At 41.6% G+C, this 27,785-nt stretch overlaps 1 protein-coding gene across 1 annotated transcript; it reads right to left on the bottom strand.

Moving 5' to 3' along the window:
* KCNK1 (potassium two pore domain channel subfamily K member 1) lies at window positions 1–27,678 on the bottom strand. Its single transcript, XM_053299273.1, has 3 exons — window positions 26,874–27,678; window positions 3,818–4,213; window positions 1–2,926 (listed from the first exon to the last, which is right to left on the bottom strand). Exons 1-3 carry the CDS (start codon window positions 27,226–27,228, stop codon window positions 2,667–2,669), a joined length of 1,011 nt encoding a protein of 336 aa, XP_053155248.1. The 5' UTR covers window positions 27,229–27,678; the 3' UTR covers window positions 1–2,666.
* Between the last annotated feature and the right edge of the window lie 107 nt (window positions 27,679–27,785).

The raw sequence follows: 27,785 nt of genomic DNA, 5'->3' as shown, positions 1-27,785 counted from the left end.
TCAGCAGGAGCCATACTTTATTTAACTGTAAAAGTCTAAAATGCTGATTGCTAATATCACACAGTACTTTAGTGCTCCTGTGCTTTAGAATCCACTATTTTTGCACCTGAGCACACACTTAAAAGAAAAAAAAAGATCCATAGTATGGATCATAGCTATGTACATCATATTCCTCAGAGCTTAGCTGTATACCACAATTATGCAAATTGAACCTGTTTCTGGGTACCAACTGTCAGCATAACTTTATTGAAAAGCATAATTCCTTTTACAGTACAGTACATTATAGGAGGGTCACAGCACTCAAACCACTTGAGAGTAGCATTGAGATGGGAGGGCTGGGCCTATTAAAAAAACAAGAATTTGAAAACCACAGCCCTTCAGACTTGCCATCCCACATTCATTTGGTCAGGATTTAAGTCATTGAGGTCATTCATACAATCAAACTTCTTTTTACCCAGGTTTTGGAGCTGTGTGGGTTCCCAATTTTCAGTTGTGTGGAAGCAAGGAAGGAGGAAAATCTGGGTAGCTTTTCCTTCTACCTTGCTTCCACACAGTCACTTCTACCCAGGTTTTCCTCTTACCTTGCTTCCAAATAACTGTAAATTGGGAGCACACACAGTTCCCAAAGCTAGGTAGAACAGAGTTTTTGTTTTTGTGAATGGCCTCATTGTTTTCAGTGCCATTTCTTCTCTAGAAAGAGAAACCTGTGTGGGAAGAAATCTTCAAAGTTTCAAAGCTGAGTAAGTTAAAATTCCGATGGTCTACAACATATGTATAGTATATAAATATATCTTTATATTTATGTACACAAAGGTTAAATATTAATTAGAAACAAAACCAACTTAGGCTGTACAAAAATGCCACTTTAATGAGAGCATGCAAATACTGTATGCTTCAAATCAAGTTTAAGAAGCATCTCTGAGCTGTTTCCCCCCTTAAATATAAATTTCAGCTCACATACAATATTTTAAAGCAGATTTATCAATAAAGTCAATTTTCCCAATAAAGGTATAAAATCTATTAACAACACTAGGTATTAATGAAACTCATATACAGTGCTTTTAGGAGATAGAATTTCAAGTATTTTTCTCTCTACATAATAGTCTTTAGACACTTCAGAATCGGCTTGATTACAATATATTCACCTTCCTTGAACAGGTAAGACTTTAATTCTGAAACCACTTTGCAATACATTGTTTTAGAATCATAGCCTATAGAACTAGGGCCAAAGAGGCATGTGTGAACGCTACAGAAGATGGCTTTCCCCTATGTTGTGCCTACACTGCTGTGTATGCTGGTGCTCATGGGTCCCTGATCCTATTTCTGCTGGAATCAGTGGCAAAACATCCTTTTGCTAGGTTTTGGGGTTTTGTTTTGTGTTTTGTTAAGGCCAGAAGGAAAGCACCCAGTTTGATTTCCTACAAAAAGCAAGATGTAGATGTAGAATGTCTACAGACTGGAATACTTAGGGTGAGATCAAACCTACATTCTAATGTGGTGGACATGTTGCAAATACTGTATGTGTTCAAACACTTTGTAATGTCTAGTCTGCCTGTTTCCCACCCTTATTGAGCTAAGCTTTGAATATGTGCAGCTGAGCTCCAGATTCCCAATAAGAGAGGTTATTCAGAACAGGTTTAGTGCACCTGACCTGTAGCTTTAGGCTTTATGGGGGTTCAAATACAAGCATAACTCGCTCACTGGGCCCTAGATATGAGTTAGGGCAGGAGTAGGCAGAAGGTCAATCACATTATATTGCTAGATCTGGGTTATTTCCAGTAGACTGGCAAGGGTTTCTAACTCCCAACAGTTCAACAACAGCTAGTTAAAAAGATACCTGCCATGACAGTCTTGTGCTCACTCAGCCTCAGCGTTCCTTACCTATAAAAAAGACTGGTTGCCTTTGAGCAGGTCTTTGTGCAGCTTTGCTCATCAGTTCTATCATTTTGTCTTAGAATACCCTGATCTGTAGCAACACAGATGCAGATTTGTACTTGTCTATGCAGGCATGGCTCATGGGGTGCAAAAGCTAATAGGCTCTACCCCATAGCACCAATTTGAACTTGTCTCAGGTTGCAAGATTTTGGGATTCTAGCAAAAAGCAAAGTAGATCCTGCAAGCTTGTAATCTGCCCACTCCTGCCTTCGAGACCTAACTGAAAGAGATCTAGCAAAGGCTATTTCTATTTCCAGGTGGTGGTTTGGCTACAACTACATGTCCTTCCAACTCATACTACCTGAAATCACAATTCGTTTTTTCAAACAGTTTTTCCATATACTTCAATGAAACAGGTTTCAAAACCAGAATACTTTAACATATTTGGCATCAAAATGCTTCTGTTTTGTCAACAACATACTAATGTGGGGGGGGGGAGCCCTCAGTAGGCTGAGGAAATTAGAACTGAACTGTCCTTCAAATCTAAACTCGCCCATTTCTGTTCCATTTATACACCATGAATCTAGGGATTCCCAGCTGCATACTATATTTCAGCCATATGTAGATCCAGCTAATGAAAGCTTCATTTGGCCCATATGTTTTTAAATATCCAAACAATGAATACTTGATAATATAGCATTGCCTTCCTGCCTCTATAATTTAACTAATGGTACTAGTTCCTAAGTGCAAGAATGTAAGTGCACTGTTGATACTGGAAAGGGAGCCCTTGGTTAATTGTTTATACAGCCATCACAGTTAACTGTAGGTTGAGGAGACACAAAAGGCTCATTTACTTTCTGATCTTCCTTCATGGAAGCTGCCTGGTCAGAAATGGAAGAGAAGGACAATTGGTCATGTTCTACTATATGCACTTGGTCCTCTTCCTTTTCCTTCTTCACATAGAACATTTTCCTAAACTTTTTGAGCTCATGAAGTTCACAAAAAGTCTCTAGCACCACCAGCATTGCAATGAGGCCCAGCAACAGGTAACCTAGAAAAGAAGGACAACAGTGCTTGAAAAATGAATTGGTGAAATGCATGTTACAACAATGTTCTAAGCTGGAAATGACTCCAAAGTGCAAAGGGCTAACTGCTTTGGACTAAAATATATCACTAAGTCATGCCATATGAAGGCATGCACCTCTATTCTATTTTAGATATTTCTATATACAGTATGTGTCTGTCTGTCTGAATGAGACAGATATTGGTGAAGGCAAACTTCAGCCCACAAAATATTTGCATCCTGCCTTTCCCTCAAAGAGATTAAAATAGTATTTTAGCCCCTGTGAGGAGAGTTAGATGGAGAGCTAGTGACATCCTTATAGCTAGTATTCCCCATCATTTTGTGCTCATATGCATACCGCCTTGAATATAGGGGCTCCATTTAGCTATCAAGGCTAATAGCCACTGACAGACAACTTCTCTAAGAATGTGTCTAATCCCTTTTTAAAGCCATGTAAGCTGCCAGTTACCAGCAGCAGTCCCATGTTGCAATACTACAGTCGATTCATTTATAAATTAATTATAGTAGCTCTACAGGAAGGCAAGTGCTCCTTGATTGTCAGCTAAAGTATTGCTGTAGCCAAGTGCTCACCTGGATCAGTAGAATTTAAGTGCCATTACTTGAGATTCTATGAGAATCTGTAATGCACACTTTCCATAGCAACCAGGATTTTAGAATACCAAATCTGAAGTACAAATAACTGCACACTTTTTACAAAATGCTTTAGGAGATTGATAAAGTATAATACTTTGGGATTGTACTTTATATATTGTTATGGTCATTGCTAAACTAAGTCTTATTGGAAAAACAAAAGCACAGCCTTAAAAAAAACCCCAGCAGTTAAATATATTTTATTTTTACCAACAGTTTGCTACTCACATGTAATTCCTATTTTATACAGCTCTCTGAATTTTTGATTATAACCTTCTCCTGGAACATAATCCCCAAGACCAATGGTGCTCAGAGAAATGAAGCAAAAGTAAAATGATTCCAGAAAGTTCCAATCATTTTCAAGGGCAGAAAATATCACTGCTGGAATGAAGAAAAAACACGAGACGGTAACAGTGCCCAGAACCACTGCATGGATGAGGGCAACAATCTGCTTCGAGAAACCCCAGCGAACGTGGAAATACAGCACAGGCCTCCTGGTGACATAGACTATAATGCGTTGCACCACTGCTGTCAAGAAAAGCAGTGTAAAGGGGATCCCAATGATAGAATAGATGATGCAGAAGGCCTTTCCTCCATCTGACAAAGGTGCAGTGTGACCATAACCTGTGACAGAACAAGAAGAGGTGATATGAGACTTGGAAAAACAGATGCATTCAAGGACAGCTGTCATTTCTCACATGTTCTGCAGCAAGACAGAGTTCCATTAGAATAGTTGATTATATGAACTTCCTATAACAATCAAGATGTATTTTTACCATACATTAACCACATTTTCTGTCAGTAGTTCACATACTGTGGAGCGGCTACATCCCCTGGGGGGAATATCTTACAGTGCTCACACGTATAGTCTCCCACTCCCAGGGTCCTAACCAGGGTGGACCCTGCTTAGCTAAGGGGCAAATCATGCTTGCTACTACAAGACTAGCTCTCCTTTCCCTAGACTAGCTCTCCTGGTCTAGGCAGCGTGATTATGGAACTCTAGAACCCAGGGCTCCCACCCTACCTAACTCTACACCACCCAGACTTTAACCAGGGTTAAGGGTGCAAATGTGCCCTTGAACCCAGCACTGAGTTTGTGTGTTGTGTGTAGCCTAAGGGAGAATCCTTCAATGCACTGAAATCCTGGCATGGTGTATTGAGGGATGCCAGAGGCCTTGCAGCACCGATCGTGTGCCGTGGTGAGTGGCCGAGAGAACTGGAGAGATTGTGTGTGGGGAGTCAGGCAGGAGACTGCCCCCGTCCCCCAACCCTCCCTCATTCCAGCTTATTTGGTCGTGTGCATGACCTCAGTGTCTACACTTTAAGGATCATTCATGCGCTTTATGGAATAATAATTTTTAAAAAGATTTTTAAAACGCATCTTGAAATTAACTGGGGTGTTTCTCAAAGTTTCCTTCAAACTTTTCCTCCACATTTTTGCTCTGCTAAAAGAACCATGCACCCAATCAGATTTTTTTTTTTAGTTTCTGTAGAAGCCACTCATGCAGGCAAAGAGGCAGCCACTTTAAAACTGAAAAATATTTTGTCTCTTCAGCAGTCAGAGCAGATGGATTGGAAACTTCAAAGACAGGTCCAGATGTGCAGCTCTCTCACTGCAAACACATATAGGCACTGCAGCCACTATTTCTTATGCAACTATTCATACTGCTCAAATTCAGCATGCTTTTGGCAGTGTAAGTTTCTAAACTATGATCTGGATGGCTGTGTAGAAGCCAAAACATTTTTTTAAATCTCTAGCCTCAGCAGAATAACATGAAAGTAACTGCACAGTAACTCATGTTCCAGGTAAGTGCCTTAGATACTTTATAAGAACTGTTTTAAAAAAAAAGTTACACTGCTCATGGACCTCTGATTCTGAAGTTCAGAATGAAACATAGCTTTAATTCTCATATAACAATGTGACTTCAAAAACTGTTCATCTCTTGTTGAATTAAGATTGAAAAGTTGGAACAAAAGTGGTTCTGCCTATGCAAAGATTTTGTGCATATTGTTATAGATTCCTTTGGTATTTCATGTCTTGAGTAATTGCACTGTTTCCCAGGATAGGCACAAACAACCTTGCACTTGCTTTCACGTGGGTGTCAAGAAACGTTGTTGACCTCAGCAACCATGTACTGAAGACCCTGGTTTTAACGTGCTTCTCTGTTGTCTTAGATTGATCTGGAGTGCCACAAAATCACCTTTAGAATCGTCTTATTTCAACACTCATTTGAAGCTTTTGTCATTCAGTCCAGTCTCAAGTTCACTAATAGGCATGCTAAACCTAATTATGGCAAGAGTCCTTGGGGAGCCCATTAAATTGACTATCATAACAATGTTATTTAGTCTTGCTTTTATCATCTTCTAAAGTTTAGACAATCAGAATAATTTGTCTTCTCCCACAGGATTTATGTGTTTCCTCTTTGCCTCCATTACAAATACAAGATAATTTCATTTTCATCTTCCCCACCCCCACCGCACTGCAATGCTCTAAATAATGTAGATTGGACTGTAATTGCATCACTTGGTTGCCCCTTAACAGTTGCTTCCGAAGAGCTTTAGACCTGAAATCTCAACAGAGGATATTCCATAAATGAAATTAACCACCAAGTCCCATCCATCTATTTAGGGGCAGTCACAAATGCTGTTTTGAGCTTTTCTATAGAACCCTAATTATATATAGTTTTACATAATAATAAAGCCTGCAATAAGATGGATGTTCATGAGCTACGCAGAATAACCAGCAGGAACGAATTACAGTAATTAACATAAGAGCCCTGATGCTCAGACTGAGGGTCATCCTAGCAGGATGTATTGTCTCTAGCAACTGGTATTGAAAAGAATACCACCTCTGAACCTTGATGTTCTAAGCAGCTAAAATAATCAATAGCAATTGATAAACCTATCCTCCATGAATGTCTAACCCTTTAAAAAATCAATCTAATCTATCAACCATCACCACTTTCTATGGCAGTGGACTCCATAAATTAATCATGATTTGTATGAAATCATGCTTCCTGTGGTTCTGAACTGACTGCTGATTAACCCCTGCTAATTGGGCAAAGGAGTCACCTTAAGTGGCGCAGCGGGGAAATGCTTGACTAAAAAGCAGAAGGTTGCTGGTTCAAATCCCCACTGTTACTATATCTATATAGAGCAGGGCTGCACAACTCAAATGCCCTGGTGGGCCGGAACCATCCACAGCTTGGTGTGCAGGGGCTGAGGTCACATTATTAGCACATTATGCCATTAAAATTAAATATTATTAGTTACTTGTGGCTCTTTTTCCCCTGTCAATGGACCCATAGTTTTAACCAAGGATAGTGGCCAGAAAATAGGTTCTGTCCCTGCTCAATCAGTGGGGCCCCTAGAGTGCATGCCAACCTCAAACGTATGCCAAGTCCTCTCCTCTCCCTAAATTGTTGTTGCTTTCAGGCTGCAATGCTAGGCATGCTTACATGGCAGGAAGCCTCACTGGGTACACCATGGAGCATATTTCTGAGAAAGCATGCACAGGATGGTGCTATAAGGCAGTTTCCAGCTCCTGTGTTGCTGCAGGATACCTGGGAGCCAGTAAAATAGTCCCTGTGGGCTGAATCCGGCTCCCAGGCCTTATATTGTGTAGGCCTGATATAGATGCTGAAAGGCATCAGATCGTACTACATGGGAGGAGGCAATGTTAACCCCTCCTGTATTCTACCAAAGAAAACTACAGGGCTCTGTGGGCGCCCAGAGTTGAAATCAACTTGACAGCACACGTTACAGCACACGTCAAACTTTGTATGGGCAAAGACAAGAGCACCTTTTAAAGATGGTGGTTCTCTTTATTTAGCAGGGGAGAATAACTGGCTCTGTCCACCCTCAGCACAGTACCTCCAGTGACTGTTGCTGGTGTTTATCTTATGGTGACAGGGATCCATCTTCTCTCTCTCTCTCTCTCTGTAAACCACTTTGGAAACTTTTGTTGAAAATTGGTATGTAAATATTTGTTGTTGATCAATTTCATTGGGCAACAGTTCTAGTAATTTGAAAGTGATAAAAATAGCTCACTAGCCATTCTCTCTACACTACAGTTTTATAAACCTTTGTTACATCCCCCAAAGCTGTCTTCTTTATAAAAGGAAAAGCCCAGAGTATTTTATCCTTTCCTTGTAGGAGATATTCTCCCACCACTTCATTTTAATTGCTCTTTTCTATACCTTTTCCAGTGAATCTTAAATCTCCATCTTGAGATGAGGCAACCAGAAGTATACACAATGTTCCAGGCCCCAACACAGATTTATATAAAGGTATACTGGTGGTTTTATTTTCAATAACTTTCAAAATTCCAAGCACTTAATTTGCCTTTCTCAGTGCTGCTGCACACTGAGAACCAAGTTATGCGGAAGATCCATGATTGGATTTCCTGAATTTTTGTTTTTACATTAGTGTACCTGCAGGTGGTTCAGAATTTGACCATAATTGTGGCTATGTTCTTTTCCTTCTGATCTGTGCCTATTTTATTTATCTAAATCATCCCTGCAACTTCTGCCAGACCTGGATAGGAAAAATATAGGCAAAAATATATATACAGGAAAAATCTATCCTTATTGGGCTTTTGGGTAGCAATTTAGACCAGAAACATGACATGGGGGGAAAGTTTAAACATCTCCTCTCCTCGCTCTGAACAAATCTGGGGCCCTACATTAAAGTAAAAACAGGAACATCAGGAGATCGAATCACAGACCTCTTACTTAATGTATAGTTTGGTCCTAAGTAGACATTTTCAATAGCTACTACGAGCCCCTGGTGGCGCAGTGGTAAAACTGCCGCCCTGTAACCAGAAGGTTACAAGTTTGATCCTGACCAGGGGCTCAAGGTTGACTCAGCCTTCCATCCTTCCGAGGTCGGTAAAATGTTGGGGGCAATATGCTAAATCATTGTAAACCGCTTAGAGAGCTCTGGCTATAAAGCGGTATATAAATGTAAGTGCTATTGCTTTTGCTATTATTTGCCCCATTTGAAGAGGTTCTTCTGGAGTACTTCATGGTCTACTTTGGACTTAACAACCCTGAATAATTTGGCATTGTCCACTTAACAATCCCAGGGAAGGAGTTGTGGTATGCAAGGCAGTGGAGTGGAATCAGGAATATTGACAGTTTAATGAAATAGATATTATGTACAGAGAGGCAAGTGCAGACTGCTTTTCTTGCTGCTGTTTGTTTGTTAGCCCTGCCTCTACTCCAGGACTGAAATACAAGTAACTAAAGCCCTATTCAAAAGCTGGTCTGGATTAAGGAATGGATTAACCAAAAACGCCACATCCACAAACATGGCTGCCTACTAATCTACCCTCCTCTTTCCTCACCAAAAGGCAAGACCAGCTGGGTCTATTTTCACCCCAAAGTAACCACCATGATCTGGACCACAGAATGCCAAAAACAGGAAGCAGGAGCAAAACAAGTTTAAACTAACAGCAGGTAGACCAATAGGAAAGTTTAACAACACTTCTGGAAAATGACCATTTTGAAAAAGCTACCAAGAACACTTTTCAGTGTTCCCCTGCTAGATATACTTTTAAGAATGGGTAATTCTTTAGATGAGATTGTAATAAAATTCAAGAAGACAGAGTCCAACTGTTTTATACTTAATTGTATGCTTCAGTTTAGATACAATGTAAATTATTAAATTCTAAAAAATTGAGAAAAGTTGTATTTAAAAATAAATTGTTTTGATAAATGCACTACTGAGCATACTTCTGTTGCACAAATGTGAAAGTAATATTGGCTACCTACAGCACCAGAAAAAAATGTGTGGGTTTTTCTTGTCCAAAACAGGAGTAAAGCTACAATCCCTATTCACACTTACTCATGAGAAAACCTTACTGAACAAAGTTCTAGGTACAGCTGTATAGGAGGATGGCTGCAGAAGAGGAAATCAGCCTTTCCTAACATAAGAATGCTTCCAGGCTTGCTTTTCCTGCTCTGCTTGCATTATATATGAGCTCAGCAGCATGCAGCCTCAACTCAGGATGAACCATTACACCACTGCAATGTGGGTGTCTAATTAGCAAGTCTGTATGAAAACATGCACTTCAATCACTGATAAGAAAATGAAAAGAGAAGGCCCTAAAGTGACTCTGACTGCATTAAACACGTTTGAACTATAATGCTCAGTAAGCTACTCTGCATATAAGAAAAATGTCTCTTTATTATCCGCTGTTGCTATTGTTCGTTATTACCTAATATTGCAGACTTCCTGCAATTTGATTCTTGCACCCACAACTTCTGAGGATTTCAATGAGAAGGGATATTTAAGTGGCAGGTCTGAGGTGTAAAGCTATAGTCCTTAAAATGTCTCCTTCAAAGTTAATGCAACTATTCTGGAGTATTGTTTTGAAAACTCTCCATAGCATCTAATCTGAAACATATGCAGGGTTCCTGTTCCTAAGCCTTTAACAGTAGCCTAGCATACAGAAATTCAAGGAGGCAAAAAAATTTTCATCATGTTATCTCTATGCCAGGACAGGCTTCGCCCCCTTATTTTCTGCATTTTTAGGTCTACATCTTTATGTGTTACCTAACAACAAACGAAGAGCCACCAGCTTCCCCTAGACTGGGCCTCTTGAATGCACAATAAAAGAGTCTTCTATGCAGTATTTTGTTCAGAAGGTGGACCGAATTCCTTTAGTGTACCATTTACCACAATCTAAATCAGATTCATTCTGATATTTCCCAAAGCAGGAATAGAGAAAAGCATTTGAGAATATGCTCAGTAATAAATGCACAGTCAATAGATATGAACTGTTGTTAACACTGTTTCCAGGCATCCAAATGTCAAATAATAAAATTACACCAAAGTAAATTATTAATGCAAGTTCTTTGCAAACATAGCATTCTTTCTGGTGAAGTCAACTTGACCTTCCGACATTATGGATCAAATCTAGGAAACAAAGCTATGTTTCTTCACAAACCCTAACCAATCAGTATGACAGAAGCCTTCAAAGTTGGACTTCAAAGGTTCCTTTGAGAATTCTGTCTAGAAAACTCTCAGTTTACTCATTTGTTGGTTTACCTCCCTGCTAGGCAACAAACAGTCAAGAGCTGTTATCAGGGTGAGGCAGCCACTAAGAGGATGGCTGGTGCCTGGCACAGCTAAGTCAATAAACAGCAGTTTACTACAACCATATTTACAAGGAATACAAAAGTGTTCTGAGATGGGTTGAATGATTGGCACTTTCAATCAGTGGTGTAGCTAGGGGAGTGGGGACCTGTGTTCACCTCCTGACTCCCCGGTGCCCTGCTGGTGGTGTGTGTGTGTGTGTGTGTGTGCATGCACAATGCACAAACGTGCCAACCATGCTCCAGCATCTGACGTCACATGCAAGGGGGCATGGCCAGAGCCCCAGAAGCACAAGCATTTCAGAGAGCGTTTCCCAGCTGGTGCTTCATTGTCAGCTGGATGACTTTTCCTTTCTCTCCTTCAAGCTCAACATCACCCGCAGGGACGTGGCCAGAGTCCCAGAAGGCCTGCATGGGCATTTCAGTTAATTTCCCGGCCATGTTCATTGCTAGGTGTGTGTTTGGTTTGTTCTTTCCCTCACTCAGAATGAGAATGGGGAAAAAACGCATAGCCGGCAATCAACACAGCTGGGAAATGAAGGCTGCCGGGAGCTCAGGGGAGAAGCAAGGGGTGAGGAGGTTCCCAGGAGCAGGGCAGCTCATGTCATTTGAACCCATCTGTCCTATTATAGCTCCACCCCTGCTTTCAATCCATCTGCAAGTTACAAGACAAACTGTTTGTTTCAATGCATATTTTGCTGTATTCTGCAAACTCAGCATGCAACAATATTTTAACACCGATATACTAAATGAAATTGTAATAACGTTTAATAAAATGTACGGTAAAATATATCACATTAGAGCCCCTTTAGCTGTGCCTTCTACAGGCTCCAAAAACAACATGGATGTGTTAATATGAAGCTACTAGTCAGAGGTGGCCAGTGAGGGTGGCGCTGGGGGCCGGGGCGAGAGGTACCTTTAATAAGTTATTACCAGCAGTACTGCCAGCTCCTGGAAACCACCATGAGCAGTGGCGCCCCGCAAAGTGGTTGCCGTAGCTCCAGCACTCACCTGGCCTCTGTGCATGAACAGAGGCCAGGTAAGTGCCAGAGCTGTAGCAGCCACTGCATGGGATGCCAGGCAGGGTGCCACTGCTTGCGGTGGCTTGCAGGTGCTGGTGGTACTGCCGGTAATCACTTTTTTTTTTTAAAAGGCACCTCTTGCTGCGCACCCACTGGCTGCCTCTGCTACTAGTTAAAAGCATTTCTCATGTGAAATGCAAAACATAAGGAATTTGGAGAGTCAAGTATTTCTTTAAGGCAGGCAGAGGAGTTTAAACCTTATATATGTCCATCTTCTGTAGCATCATTTACAAATGTGCACCAATTTTTTTAAAGCTAATCCTAATTAATCCAAGCTCTTGAAAAATATTGTTTACTCCAGGCTCACTATGGCAACTGCCAGCTGTGGAGATTGCTACTGCTGAGATTACTCTACAGCATGGTGACTCAGCTTGAGAAGAACAAATGTCAGGTGCAATTAATCCAGAAGAGACTTCTAGCACCAGCATATGGCATCTGTCAGCAGCCCACAAGCAGTGTGATTTGGTCAACAGCATCACAGTAATACATTTCCATCTACTGATGTATTTAATAAATCAAACATCTAAAAAATCAGGAATACATTATGTAGCTTGGGTGAGTTATTTCTTCCTGTTAGGTGAGCAGCAGAAAGCTGCATAAAACATAGAGGGGAGGGAAAGATACACAAACTCTGTCATTGGCTTCCTTCTTCTGAACAGAAATGCTTTGACTTTTATGCTGTGAAGGGGAAACAAACCAACCAGAAGCTGCTGCTGGACCATACTGTCAAGCATCTTAAAAGGCAAAATCATGAATGACAAATTGCACCGATATAGGAATGTGGAACTCTTCACTGTGCCAGGTATGCAACAATGAACTCAGCCATGCTACAGAAATCGGAAATTCTCCACGCCTCCCTGCGGGAGACCCAGCAACTAAGGCCCTAGGCTCACAGGCTATATGGCAAGGCCTGGGCCACTCAGTGCCTTATGCGGCGGAGTGGAGGCCCACAAGGAGGACCCCTGTGAATGAAGTGAAATGAGGAGAAGGCTGGACAGGCCTGTTTCATCCTCCTCTTTGTCCCTTCCTTTGCATGCCTCTCAGTGACAGTGCTCTGTGTCCTTGTTGTTCAACCTGTAAGTTGATCAGCTAGCACTTTAGATGATTGGCAAGGATCTAGGGTCAATTTTAATTGATGTGGCCATATTTTAATTGGTGGGGCTGAGAATTCAAGGCATACTTGTCAATATTTTTAAGCTGTTGGTTCTGGTATGTTCAGAGATGTGGGGTGGAACTTTCCCCATAATTTATTTATTTATTTCATAGAAAAATTTCAATTTCTAAATGTTCTGCTTGGCTACTTGAAAAACCTTTGAGATACAGTGAGAGGAAATTAATATGGTGAAGGTCTTGTTTTTACTGTATACATTGGTCAAAAAACATGAAATCAGATCACAATCTATTTAGGATATCAGGAAAATCTATATAGTAATTTTCCAGAAAACCCACATCTATGGATATGTTGTGAAAAAGAATGAAACAGAAGATAGTAAGCATGATTTTCCTTCTAACAATGAGAGTCAGCTATTGTTTATTACATATTGGTTATATTTAAGTGCAAAGCTAGAGATGGTAAGGGCTTCCAGTTTTGTTTAATCATGTGTCTGCCTTGTTCACATCTACAATGGAAAGGGCGAGGCCTAATTTTTATAACAAAACATGCACATGGTTGAGGGGAGCTGAAATCTCTCCCACTTAATGCTCCATCATTTGAAGGGGAATGGAGGTGGGGCAAGCCCCATTCAAACCATTCCAAGCAAGTGTTCATAGAGAGGGCTGTGCAGAGTGGTACATTCACAGATCACAGCCCCTCCAATCATGGTGCTCTATAGAAAACATGGCAGCCAGCTGCCAGGCCTTGTAAGCAACACAAAAAGTCGGTACCTGATCCACAAATCTAGGTACTGGGGCCCCTGCTCTGCACTAACATGGGTTAAGACCCAGGGTTTGAAGCAGGGTTACCTAGATTCAGACTACCAGAGCCTGGGTTGTTGTTGTTGCTGCTGCTGCCCTTGTTCACATGAACATGCAAGCCTGGGTTAGAGGCAGATAACCCAGGTTTAGATAGTCAAGATGATTTATCTGTGAACAGACACATAAAAAACAAGTGCCACATCTAGTTGGTCCTATGGTCATTTAAACACAATGCAGCACATGACATGCATGCTGCATTGGGGGATTCCCCCACAGGGCACTCTAGGAACCCATCTCTGTGTGAGGCCAGGATGGAAGCAGCCTGTGCTCGCACACGAGCAGGTAGCTAGGGCCAAGGGAGTGCTTGCTCCCTTAATCTTGGCTAACAGCCAGGCTTAAAAGCCAGGTTAGGCAGTGCTGGCCCACCAGGATCAGGCCCAATCTCAGCGGTTCTCACATACAGCCTAAGCTGGACTGGGCATCCCTAACCTAGGTTAGGCTTCACATGAGAACATCCTCCCTATGCGTTTGGACAAGAATCCTCTTCTTCAGGCAAAAGTCTTTTTCCTGCAGAGCACAAAATGTAACTCTTGCCATTGTGTTGGGAACACACATTTCTGAGATTTGGCAAACATTGCCCACCAGGACTGAGAAAATATTTTAAATTTCAATATAACACTTGAGAACCTTCAAGCCCTATTGCCTTTAAAGGCTATTTGCACACTTATGAGGATTATAAACCTGCTTTGAAAAGATTAAAACAAACATATAGATTCTGCAGAATCAGAATCTAAGAAAGCCAATTTCTAAATCATGTCACAACAGCAGCCAAGCACATTACTATGTTCTCTAAATATACTGCATTTTAAACTGTAGGATTATTTAATGCTTAAAAGATGAATGGGTTTGGACAATGTTACCTAATACATAAAGACACTAATAAGGGATGAATTGCAATCTTACAATTCATAAAATAGAAATTCAGTGAGGTGTTCATGGCTGAAAAATTGCCAGATAATAAGAAAGTACCTTGGCAGAGAGGAGCAGATAAAGTTACTTGAGAGTTTAGATTTCATATGGAACAGATTTGCTCAGCATTTTGCCAACCTCAAGTACATCCTTTCAGGGACATTGCTTCATTTCAGAAGTCAGAATCTAGAGAGCCTTGTGGAATGTCGGCAACTTTGGCAGCTGACTTGTAGTGCAGGTGTGAGATAGAACAACATAACTGCATTAACAGAGGATTAGACTTCTTGACTTCAAAGAGTCATCCAATGTTGCTCCATGCTTGGTTTAAAAATAAATAAACTGGTTTGAATGTGGTTCTCATAGTCACATTCCATGCAACCTATATAATGCAATTCAAGTGCAACAACACAATCTATAAGGTCATACACACACACACACAGCAGAAAGGGCCTAACAGGCATGTAGACCAGGTTTGTAGGCTTGTGTGAAACCATGCAATGCCTGCAAACTCAGCTCTTGCAAAACAGGGGACCCTCACGTTTCTCCCCAGGTCTTAACACAGGTTGGTGAAGACAACAAGCAGAAATTGGCACTGAAAACGGGTCCCAGGCAGCTGGCAGCCATCTGTATAAGAGTCCTGAAGATGGAGGAGCCTACTGGAACAGAGTTGTTGCTGCAGATCTCCTCTGCCAAGCTCCTCTAGCCTCAGGACTCATTGGAAAAGATGCTTTCCCTCCCTGGAGTGCTGGGATCTTTGCTTGTCTACGGGGTGAATTTGCAGAGATGCACAGACCCTCTGCTCATGTGTGGGGATCTGAGTCCATGCTTTTCCCTCCCCCAAATAATCCCCAGATGACCACATGAAAGGGTTCTTATTTATTTATTTATTTATTTATTTGCTTGCTTGCTATACCGCCCTTCCAAAAATGGCTCAGGGTGGTTTACACAGAGAAACAATAAATAAACAAGATGGCTCCCTGTTCCCAAAGGGCTCACAATCTAAAAAGAAACAGACACAGCAACAGTCACTGGAGGTACTGTGCTGGGGGTGGATAGGGCCAGTTACTCTCCCCCTGCTCAACAAAGAGAATCACCATGTTAAAAGGTGCCTCTTTGCCAAGTGAGCAGGGGTTAGCTTATTTCTTATCTGTCCATTAATGTCTTTAGAATTAATGAGTTAATCAAGCAACTGACAGTCTAGGAGTCCCATCTGACCCCTTGGAACTTCCCACCTGGTCTCAAGCAGAGTCTTGGATCCCATCAAGGTTCGCACCACTGCCATTTCTCTGCCCTCTGCCTGTGTCTTAGTTTATTATGTTGCTGGTCCTTCAGCCTAGTTGTATTCAAAATATGGCCCTATTAAATTGTTAGTCTGGGTTTTTAGAGTCACTGAAATAACACAGCTCCATGATATAACATGCAGTTCAGATATCTTTTCTACTTGCAATAAACCATGACTTCTCACAGTTCAAGCAGTTTTTTCCTTTCCATCTCTTATAGAAAAGTTTGGGGCACAGAATTAGCCAAAGATTTGGCCCAAGGATTATATTAATGCAGATTATTAGCTACTTTTGCTTTTGATTACTTAGCCACCAACAGCTTTCAGTTACAAGGTTTGGATTTAGATCTCCCTCTAAAAGTCTAGATTTATAAGTAGTTCATATTCTGTTAAGCAAATTTCTATAAGCATCGTAAGTTATTAGTACACAACAGCTCCATCTTATCTATCCAAGTCACCAATGGGTAACTGTATTGATAGGATGTATTCTGGCTGCAATCGTATGCACATTTAGCTGAGAGTAAACCCCAGCAGATGAAGTGAGATTTACTTCTAAGTAAACATGCACAGTCCACCTAATGGCACAGCAGGAAAATGACTTGCCTAGCGAGCAAGAGGTTGCTGGTTCAAATCCCTGCTGGTATGTTTCCCAGACTGTGGTTTCCCAGGAATATGTGGGAATATGGAATATGTGTCCCAGAATATGGGAAACACCTATATCAGGCAGCAGTGATATAGGAAGGTGCTGAAAAGCATCATTTCACACTGCAAGGGAGGAGGCAATGGTAAATCCCTCCTGTATTCTACCAAAGAAAACCACATGGCTCTGTGGTTGCCAGGAGTCGACACTGAATCGACTCAAGGGCACAACTTTACTTTAAACATGCATAGGCAAGTACTGCATAAGTTCCTAGAGAAAGTCATCAGCTTATTTTTAGAAAATTAAAAATGCAGTATAGAGGTTTGAAAAGATAATAAATCTTATGACGCAAAGAGTACTTCTGTATAAAGAACTGACACACATTTCTTTGTACAGAAATACTATTTATTTTGGCAGCCTACCCAAAGAAATCGTATGAACCAGAATTCCTTCCTGGCGGGAATTGTACAAGCACAGTATAAAAAGATAGCCTATGACCTAAAGACACAGAGTGAGTATATAACTGCCAAATAAGGGGGACAGGGATCCATCTTATTTATTTATTATTTCTCTGTGTAAACCGCCCTGAGCCATTTTTGGAAGGGTGGTATAGAAATCGAACAAATAAAATAAAATAAGGGAAATAGAATGGAATGGATGCCAATATGTTTCAATATGTACAGAGCTTCAGATTTTATATAACACAATATGAAAAGTATAACTTACATTTGTTTGGACTACTATAAGGTATTTTGTTGTTTTCTATCTAGTAATCTTTTGTTTTGTTATTTGGACATTTGTCCAAGTAGGGATCCTGTAGAGAGTGTGGGGGGTGGAGTGAGAAAGAAATAGATGGTTGTGGGAGAAAAATGGAGCTGCTTCTGCATAAAGCCTTAGTTAAATCAGCATAATATTTCTTTGTGTTTATAAGGCAAGCAGTTATAAAATATTTCTAAGCTACCAATTTAAAGAAGCTGCAGACAGTAAGTTACACCTTATTTTTACACATTGTAACACAATGGAATAACTTCTTCATAAGTGATTTGGGTAACCCAGATAAATACCCTACTTTATAAAGTAGTATAATACTTTGTAAAATAGTATCTGGCATGCTATGTGTGCCAGAAATGCACCAGAACAACTGAAGGTGTTTCCAAACCATTGGTTTTTCCAGTAATAATCATGGGGTATCCCTCAACCACAGAACATAATCCACAATTTATTGCAATAACCTCTGTTAGAGCTGGATCAGCAATGCCTTCTACAGTGAAAACACACTATCAGAAATGTGGTATAAGATGACCACGTTATGCTTGGTCACCATTTTACTATTATGTGTACTGTTATTTCAGATCTCAAGAACAGATAACTGAAAAATCTGCTAACATTCTCACCTCATCCCATCCACTCTCCCCCTTGGACGACCCTCTAAGTGTCTAAAACAATACTTCAATTCAGCACGTCTTCCCTTCACCCTACCCACTTCCCCAGTGTCTATGTTTGTTCCATTTATATACTCAAAAATGGTTCAGGGTGTTTCATAATAAAAAATAAAACCCTTTAAAATAGCAATATAAAACATAAAACAAACCATTAAAATTTATTTAAAGACCATTACAACCACTTAAATGTGGTATAAATGCGTGGCCTTTAAAAGCCAGGCTGAAAAAGGTAGTTCTTTATAGATCTCTTGAAAGCCTCCAGGGATGATATACCTCTATTCTCACGGAAAGTGCATTCCACAATCTAGGGGCAACTACTAAGAATGTTCAATCCTAAATTGCCAGCAGATGAACTAATGGCACCTGAAGATGGACCTCTCCTGTTAATCTTAATGAGCTGTGGGGATCGTGTAGAGAAAGGCGCTCATTCAGATAACCTGGGCCTAAGCCCTGATCCAATTCAAGGCTTTAAAGCTAATAACCAGCATTTTATATTTTGTTCAAGAACAGGCATGATATCATAAATCTGGATACCACATTTTGGACTAACAAGTTTCTGGACTATATACAAAGGCAGTCCTATGTAGAATGCATTGTAATAGTCTAGTATGGAGGTTACTAGCTGATGCACCTGAGGTTTTGAGGTCATGCTCTTCAAGGAATGGGCAGAGCTGTCATATCATTCGGAGCTGATGAAAAGCCCTCTTGGCCATAGCCCCAACTTGAGACAGCAGGGTGAGACCAGGATCCAAGACCACTCCCAAACTGCTAACATGTTTTTTCTGAGAGTGTAACCACATCCAGAGCAGGAGTTGTATCCCGTCCTCCAGAATACAACCCCCCACAATGAGCAGCTCTGTCTTCCTTGGATCCAGGTTCAATTTATTATCCTTCGTCCAGCCCATTAATGCCTGTGGGCAGACATTTTAGGAAGATAATGCCATTGCCTGATAATGATGGCAGAGAGATAGATTTGAGTGTCATCAGCATACCAATAGCAAAAAAACTTCTGATGACCTCACCCAGTGGTTTCATGTAGATGTTAAAAAGCGTTAGTGTATTTTATCTTGGCCTAGTGCATGTGTAACCTATCCACCTTCCTTCCTTTCTACTAAACTAAAGCTCAGGCTCCACAGTTGTGTTTTCACTTGGTTGTTTCCTTTTCAACTTGGCAGTGCTCTACCAAGCCACTCATGTGCAGTTCTTGCCATGTCATTTCAAAGTGCTATGCAAACTTACCTTGAGGTCATATCACACATAACACATATTACTGATACTGTAATACATTTATGTGACCAGGGAGTAGTCTCGCAAGAAGCAATGGGAATACAATGCATGCTTCAAAGTACTATTGTATTGTTGTGCTAGAGGAACAAATATAATGCAACATGCACCAAAAGGCAAAGGAACAGAAACTTGTAAGTGGTAATCTGAAACTTTCCAGGTGAGCAGCCCAAACTTTATAAACACAATGCAACTGGCATCTAAGTGCTTAAGTTGGGCAAGAAGCATGCCAGTGCAGCTCTGCAAGGTGGGATATTACACTAGTATATTATTACCTACACTAGCTCAGTGATTACAACAAACGTTACAACAAACATTAACATGCAAAATAATTAGCTGTTAGCACCATTATAATTATAATATTAACAATAGGCATACAATTCTAAAGACAATTCTGGATATTTCATGTTGCAGTATAAAATGACACAACCCCACAGTAATGAGATTGTGAGGGCCAAATTGTACACCGTCTGGAGATTTCTATTTCAAGCAGTATAGAAATATGATAGATAGATAGAATATGACATGGACAGACAGGCTGAAACCAGGAAGTGGACTGGAACTGATCCTTTTATGTCCAAGAAAAGTACAGCACAGGGGCCCCTGATCCAGCTCAGAACTACAGTTCATAGTGAGGGGAAGGGGTTTAACTCTTTCCCCCTGTGCAGTTTTCATACTGGAAATATTCATCCTCACCAAGTGGCTAATAGCCCCAAAAAGATTTCACAGAGTCTTTATCAGTCAGTCAAAATGGAAACTTTTTCTTTTTAGCCAGTAGGAATGGTCAGATCAAAAACTGTATTCCTGTTCAGTGCCTCTGAAGCTAACACAACGCTTTATGAGGACATATACATAATCGTCCAAAATATCCTGTGGGAAAACGTATAAGAGTTAGAACATAAGGCCCCGCTGAATCAGGCCCAAGCCTTATCTAGTCCCGCATCCTGTTTCATACAGTGACCCACCAGGTGACTCTGAGACGCCCACAGGCAAGAGGTGAGGGCATGCCCTCTCTCTTGCAGATTGCAGGAGGTGGTTCCTCTAAGCTGCAAATTTACTATGATAGGTATGTGAAGGCACCTGGTTTAGTAAATATCTGGTGGAACAGCAACTTTCTTCAATTTACTGGCAAGGCTATACAAATGAAGACTAGGGAGCAAATTATGATCCCCTTCACTTTGAAGTCAACAGAAAGCAGCAAAAAAAGCGGAGGAGGCTTAAATGCAGCTGGTTTGCACTCTGTTTTTTTTAAAAAGATGCTACCCCTGTTGGGGGTGCAATCAGTTGGGTTATTAAAATATGATAGGTTTTCTAAGAAGGTTGCTCATTAATACAAAATGTCCTGTCAAATATCACTTCAAAGTCAAAATTCTCACTTGGGAGTATTGTGAATATGAGTCAGTATTTTAAAGCACTTCTAATATTTATAAGAGAAAAACCTTGTGAATATGTTTCAGAGGCTTACTTTTCTGTACATTTAATTAGCATACTTTCCATAGAAAATTGTTGTTTCTCTTTCTTTTAAAGCAATATTAACATTCCTAGTCTTTATAAAAGGAGATATATTTAAAAATTTGATGAAAATAAGTTATTGCACATTCTTACAATTTTTTTTAATTTTAACATTTTCTTTGCTGTTTCAAACTTTGACAACATGCTAATCAAAGAAAATGAAATTAACACGATCACCAAAGCAGCATCCCATGTGAGGCAAAATGGAGCGAGGCAATCAACCTTTCCTCACTTGCCTTTAGAACAGGGATTCTCAATGTTGGATCCCCAGATATTCTTGGATTTCAACTCCCATAATCCCAACCAAAGGCCAATGGGGCTGGGGATTGTGGGAGTTGAAGAGCAATAACATCTGGGGATCCAACATTGAGAATCCCTGCTCTAGAAAATCCCTTGAATTCCTCTTGCTACAGTATACTCATTTGCTGATGCAAGTTAACACTGATGCTCAGGGGGATAAGATCAGTCTCCAAACGTCTAGGAGGTGATGCTAAGCCATCCCAAGTTCTTTGCATCCCTTTGTCCCAAAGCCCTTCATATATTGGTGTTCTCCATACATAAGGTACTGGAACAAAGGGATATAGGGCCTGTGTTTTTGAATGCTGGTCCCCACCCTAACCCCTATGCCCTGCAAAAGAGCACAGAAGCTGGCTCTTCTGCCCTGATCTTCTCTCTCTCTCCCTCTCCTCTTAGAACTGCCAAGGGCTTCCCGTTCTAAAAAGACCTCTTGTGCTGGAAGTCCTTAGGAATCCTCTCCAGCACTAGTGCTGAGAAATGTTGAGGTTAGTGCCCCAATACAAGATTCTCTCAGAAAAAGGAGTCTCTTTGTATCACCATCACTGAGAGCCCTGAACAGAAACCTTTGCTCTACTTGTTTCTTTTCTTAGTTTGCTGTTTAGGAACATAGACAGCTTACTTATACTGAGGCAGACCATTGGTCCATCTAGCTCAGTATTGCACTGGCAGTGACTCTTCAAAGTTTCAGGCAGGATTCCCTTTGAGCTCTACCTGGAGATGCCAGGTTGTGAACCTGGGACCCTTTAGTAGTTGTTTATCACTTTTCCCATTTTTGCCATCCTCCCCCACCACCATGTGTTTGCTGAAGATTTGTTGATAAATTACAATTTAGACTACTATTGGACCAAACCAATAATAGCCGAAATTGTTATTGCTCAATAAATCTTCAAACACATGGGGGGGGAACTGAAGAAAAGTTATAAACAACAACAAAGGTGTTGTTCTGTGCTGTGCAATAACAGCAATTCTGTGCAGCCTAAAAATTGTCTTTGGTGTAAGGCATGAGACCCCTTTCAAAGTGGTGATTCTTTTACATTAGGCAGGGGGAGAGCAACTGGCCCTATTCAACTCCAGTACAGCATTACTTCAGCGGCTGTCACTGGCATCTACCTTATGTTTCCCTTTTCAATTGTGAGCACTTTGAGGGACAGGGAACCAAAACCTCTTTGAGAACTTTTTCATTGAAAAGTGGTATATAAATAATAACAGTAAATCATATTTTGACCATTTCCAACAATCACAAATTAGCTTTGAAAATAAACTACATCAATTTGGCTTTACATACAACTGATTCTTAAACCTGAATGACGTCATTCATGTTGCTCAGAATATGGGAGATGACAGTATTATGTTGCCACAGCTGCAGTGTGACCTCATGTCACTTTATCTAACCCTACAGACTTCAACAGAATATTAGTCTAACTCTGAGTCAGTATTCTGAACTAGGGGAAAATACACTGCAGAATGAAGGGACTAAAATACTACTGGACCATATAGGATTTAGGACAGAAGTAATGATATATCTGTATAAAACAGAACCACAGTACACAATAAAATACTTGCAGAGACACAAGCTATCCAGTTTGCAAGTACATGATGAATTAGTTATGGGTGTGCTTTTCCCCTCAGCCACACATGATGAGCAATTGGTTTTTCCATTGTAACAGGAAATATAAAACCGACTTGTTCTCACTAGGTCATTTTATTCAGAAAGGATGAGAAACACAGAAACAAACTTACATCCTCTCAGCCATCTCATTAACATTAAAATGCTCTGCCTTTGTGGACTATTGCAAAACTTGTGGTCTCATGGTGTGGAAATAGTCTTCTGAATTTTCCAGTTCTGCCAGTTAAGGCTAGAAAACATTTAAGTGAAACAGACTAGAATCTACATCAGCTTCTTTGCTGTTGCAAAACATTGGCATTGAGTTTCACTGTTTTCTCTATAAAGGATGGCAAACTTGCCAACTCCAGGGCCAAAGACTGAATTTTAGAAAGACAGTTTAAACACAAAACATTTTTATGAGTATAACTGGAAATCATAAATAATCTTGTGGCATCTTAAAGGCTAACAAATTATTTCAGCACAAGCTTTTGTGGAAAACTTATTTCTATCAGGAAAGGAAAGGAAAAGGAAGTGTTCCATACCCTCTCTTTCTACACTTCTAAAGCCATTCAAATTGTACTTCTGGAAATAGATTCTTTCAGAGCTCATGAATTGTCCTGATACATGAACAGTACTGCTTAAGCTTTTCAACAGTGAGGCCCTCATTGCCAAGTTCTGCTTAGCCACCGACCAATAAAACTAAAGAGGATAATTATGTCTTTTCCCTGTCTCTCTCATCCCTTTTATTTTATTTATTTATTTTTACATTTATATCCTGCTCTTCCTCCAAGGAGCCCAGAGCGGTGTACTACATACTTGAGTTTCTCCTCACAACAAACCTGTGAAGTAGGTTAGGCTGAGAGAGAAGTGACTGGCCCAGAGTCACCCAGCTAGTACCATGGCTGAATGGGGATTTGAACTCGGGTCTCCCCGGTCCTAGTCCAGCACTCTAACCACGCTGGCTCTCATATGCCAGATATCAGAGATATGATATCAGATATCAGAGATGGCAGATATCAGAGATATGAAATACTGTAAAAGATTCCACATCCAAAATCAGGATCCTCACAATTTTCCCCTGTAACAGAGATTCCCAGATGTTGACTACAATTTCCATCACCCTCAGCTGCAGTTGCCTTTGGCTGGGGATGATGGAAGTTGTAGTTAACAACATCTGGGAATCCCTGTTACAGGGAACACTGACCCTAACTATTTAAAAGCCCTATTTATCCCAATCTGTTGTGCATCTTCTTGCAACTTTCCATTCATATAATTCTGAAAGAATATTCCTGTTTGTCCAAATTTCATTTGTCCATTCTTCATTCATTCTAAATATTTAACTTCAGGTCTTCCGGATAAAATCAAATTTGTAATAAAGCTTTTTTTTAAAAACAGGGATTTGTAATAATAAACTGAGGGATTTGTAATAATAAACTGGGACTGAATCCGGACAAGATGGACATACTGTTGGTCAGTAGGAGAGCCAATCAGGATGAGGAGATTTTACCAGTTCTGGATGGGGTTGCACTCCCCTTGAAGGAGCAAGTACGCAGCTTGGGGGTATTACTGGACCCGGCTCTGTTTTTAGAAGCTCAGGTGAAGGCGGTGGCCAGGGGTGCCTTTGCATGAATTCAGCTTGTGCGCCAGCTGCGTCCCTTTCTCAAGAAGGCAGATCTGGCCACAGTTAGCCATGCCTTAGTCACGTCATGGCTGGATTACTGTAACACGCTCTACATGGTGCTGCCCTTGAAGAATATCTGGAAACTGCAGCTAGTGCAAAATGCAGCAGCTAGAGTTTTATCTGGAGCTGCCTGTTGGGATCACATCACACTCATTTTGAAAGACATGCACTAGCTACCAGTTTGTTTCTGGGTCCAATTCAAGGTGCTGGTTTTGACCTTTAAAGCCCTTGACGGTTTGGGCCCAGGATATCTGACAGACCGCCTGCTCCCAAGGGTAGCTGCTTGCTTGACAAGGTCATCTGAGGGGGCTCTGCTCCGGGTGCTGACAATGAGGGAGGCTCGGTTGTCGTGCACGTGGGACAAGGCCTTCTCTGTTGAGGCCCCCAGACTCTAGAATGCTCTCCTGGTGGCTATTCACTCCTCAATCTCCATCATAGTTTTTAGAAAGCATGTTAAAATATTGGCTTTTTACTCAGGCTTTTATATTATTGTCTCTACTGCTGCTGCTTTGTATTTTGTACAGTTTTTATGCTTTTATTTTAAATGTTTTTAGCTTAATATTTTAGGTATCATTTTTATAGTCTTGTTTTTAATTTTTGTGTAAACCGCCTTGGGATTGTTTTAATGAAAGGTGGTATACAAATTTAACAATAAATAAATAAATAAATAAATAAATAAAGTAAGTTTGTAATTACTCTTCAACTTGACACACTACTCTAATCAAATGTAGGAATCTAGTGATGTAGAAAGACTGCCCCAGAACAAATCCTTCAAAATATATATTTGAAGATATTAAAAATATGTCAGTTCTTTCCCAATGCTACTTAACAGCACCTTGCCAAGATGCTTAAGTAGATAAGAATACACTCCACTGAAATAAATTGGTTTTACTCCCAAGTATTTAGGAATGGACTATTAATCTTTCTGATAGGCTTTCAAGATTTAAAATGGTATTCCTATCAATCTGTTTATATTATATACAAGAAGCAGATAGAGTATGACTTATATAGTGGTTGCCAACTTTTTAATAAAGAGGATCCATCAACAGAGTTGCCTTTGTTCAAGATCCAGCTCCTCAGTTACTTATTTTTCTGATAGCATAAATATTCCCTAACTTTCTATTCCTTGAAAGTCTGCAAACACAGATGAGTAAACACTGAGCAATGAGTCAATACAACATTTATATTTCTATGGCTGAACATCTCAGACAGAGTTTTGTGCAAAACTCAAAAGCTTGCTTTCAAAATTAAAACAAACAAACAAACTATAGTTAATTTTATAAAATATTTGTCTTATTTTATATTTCTTGCTCTGTGGGATCCAATGCCTGCCTAAGGACCCAATGTCTTTCCAAAGGCTATTTTCACAAGTGATGCCAAGAACACTTTGGTAGAATACAGGAGAGGTTTACCATTGCCATCTCCCACACAGTATGAGATGATGCCTTTAAGCATCTTCCTATGTCGCTGCTGCCCGATATAGGTGTTTTGGAAATTCAAACCAGCAACCTCTTGCTCCCTAGGGAAGTTACTTCCATACTGCGTCATTAGCTGGCTAGGAAACATATGTGCCTTTACATTAACAATACTTATAAAACAGCCCAAGGCATTTTCACCAATGACACATAGTATCTTTGTGTTGGCAAAAGACATAACGCAGAGACCAGAAACCAAGTGTTTCTGAAAACACAGAAGAGAGCAATTCTCTTCAGAAAGCAGTAGAGAGCAATTTTGAAACTGAATGTATATCTAGCCAGGGTACACTTGCACTACAGACCAATTCTAGTAACAGTAGTTTAAAGCCAGAAAGATATATATGAATACACTGTAAAACTCTGCTCTGTGTTGTATCCCACTCTTTTATAAACTCTGCTCCAGCATTTAATTGTTAAGCGAAGAGGTGCTGGGGCTCAGACATGATTGCAAGCCATATAAACTGCACTGGCCAGTGGAGCTGAAGGGGACCGCCTACAGTTGCTTGGTGATGAAGGGAAAACACTTTGCATGTGGTCAGAGACAATTTTATTTATTACTGCTTCACGTATCCCAAGACTTAGCCCAGGAGCTGGAAGAGGGACTGAGGCGCTCTGGCGAACCTACTCTGCTGTGCCATTTCCTGCGCCCAGCTGGAGTAGTAAGAAGCTTAGCTGCTGAGAGTCAAGGGCCAGCAGCAATTACAAAGGAGGGCCCGGAGGCGGTGGGGCAGGCATGGGGGGTGGGTACAGGTATTGTTCCTTCCTAAAGCGAGAGGTCGAGCTGAGGCTCAGATCTGCCTACCACCCTCGGCCCTGGACTGGAAACCATTCTCTCTACGCCCAGATGCAGTGGTTGGCTTCTCCGCAGGAGGAAACGGCTCAAAGGCAGCACTTGTCTCTTAAGAGGATGAGGGGAGGGAGGAGGGGGCTGGGAAAGCAGCGGGCGAGGCTGCCAAAGCGCGGCGAGGCCTGGGCTGCCAAGGCCGCCTCCCTGCCTCCTTACCCGTGGTGGAGAGCACCGTGCTGGCGAAGAAAAGGGCCGAGGTGAAGTCCCAGTTCCAGTTGCTGGAGGCGTTGTTCAGCACCGACACGCCGTAGTTGTTGGCCTCCAGGACGCGCTCCAAGAAGCTCTCGAGCTGCTGCTCCGACAGGCACGCGTGCTGCTCCAGGAAGTGCCGCTTCAGCTTGCGCAGGTCCTGGCGCAGCTCGTCCTCGTAAGGCAGCTCCACCGAAGAGAAGACCACCGCGCCGAAGACCAGGTAGAGCAAGTAGCCCAGCACCAGCAAGCCGAAGCACCAGGCGCTGCGGTGCCTCTCCACCAGCCGCATGCACGAGTTGCCCGCCAGCGACTGCAGCATCCTCCCCCGCCAGCCCTTCGCCGCCGCACCGAGCGCCAGCCCGCCACGCGGCCGCGGAGCCGCCGCTCGGCCCCTCTCCTGCGAAGCCTGTGGCCCCAAAGTGGAGGGACGAGGAGCCGCGCGCGGGAACCTTAGCGCGCGCTGAGGCGGCGGCGGGAGGCGGCAAGGCAGACGCGCGCGGCTCAGTCGGGCAGCTCGCTCGGCTTCCAGCAGCAGCCCAAGGCAAAGCTGGGTCGAAAAGCCCTCCTTGGACCGCCGCCAGCCCAGGCCCGGCGTGCGTCCTCCCTCTAGGTTCTCAGGCTCTGCCACCAATTGAGACGAGCCCAACTCCGCCTTCCTGGAAGGTATTTTGCTCCTTTCTTTTCTGTTTCCTCCTTTCTGTGACTTTCAGGCTCAAAAGCCCAGATGATGTGGCGCTCACGTGGTTTCCCAGCTCAGGTAACCACCAGCAATGGGGCGCGCGTCAGCAGTACCCGCCGCTGAACAACTGGCTCCTGCTGGGAGTTCACGAAAATGAATGGCCAAAATGAACTATGACAAGAAAAGGCACGGCGGGA

This window comes from Hemicordylus capensis, chromosome 1, assembly GCF_027244095.1.
Source record: "Hemicordylus capensis ecotype Gifberg chromosome 1, rHemCap1.1.pri, whole genome shotgun sequence".
NCBI classification, from domain to species: Eukaryota; Metazoa; Chordata; class Lepidosauria; order Squamata; family Cordylidae; genus Hemicordylus; species Hemicordylus capensis.
This window is presented reverse-complemented; position numbering and strand designations above follow the sequence as displayed.

Coding starts and splice junctions, on each gene's coding strand:
- KCNK1 (XM_053299273.1), bottom strand. CDS start 27,228: ATGCTGCAGTCGCTGGCGGGCAACTCGTGCATGCGGCTGGTGGAGAGG. Junction 4,214..26,873: donor CACGGTGCTCTCCACCACGG/GTAAGGAGGCAG, acceptor GTTCTGTCACAG/GTTATGGTCACACTGCACCT. Junction 2,927..3,817: donor GTATAAAATAGGAATTACAT/GTGAGTAGCAAA, acceptor CTTCTTTTCTAG/GTTACCTGTTGCTGGGCCTC.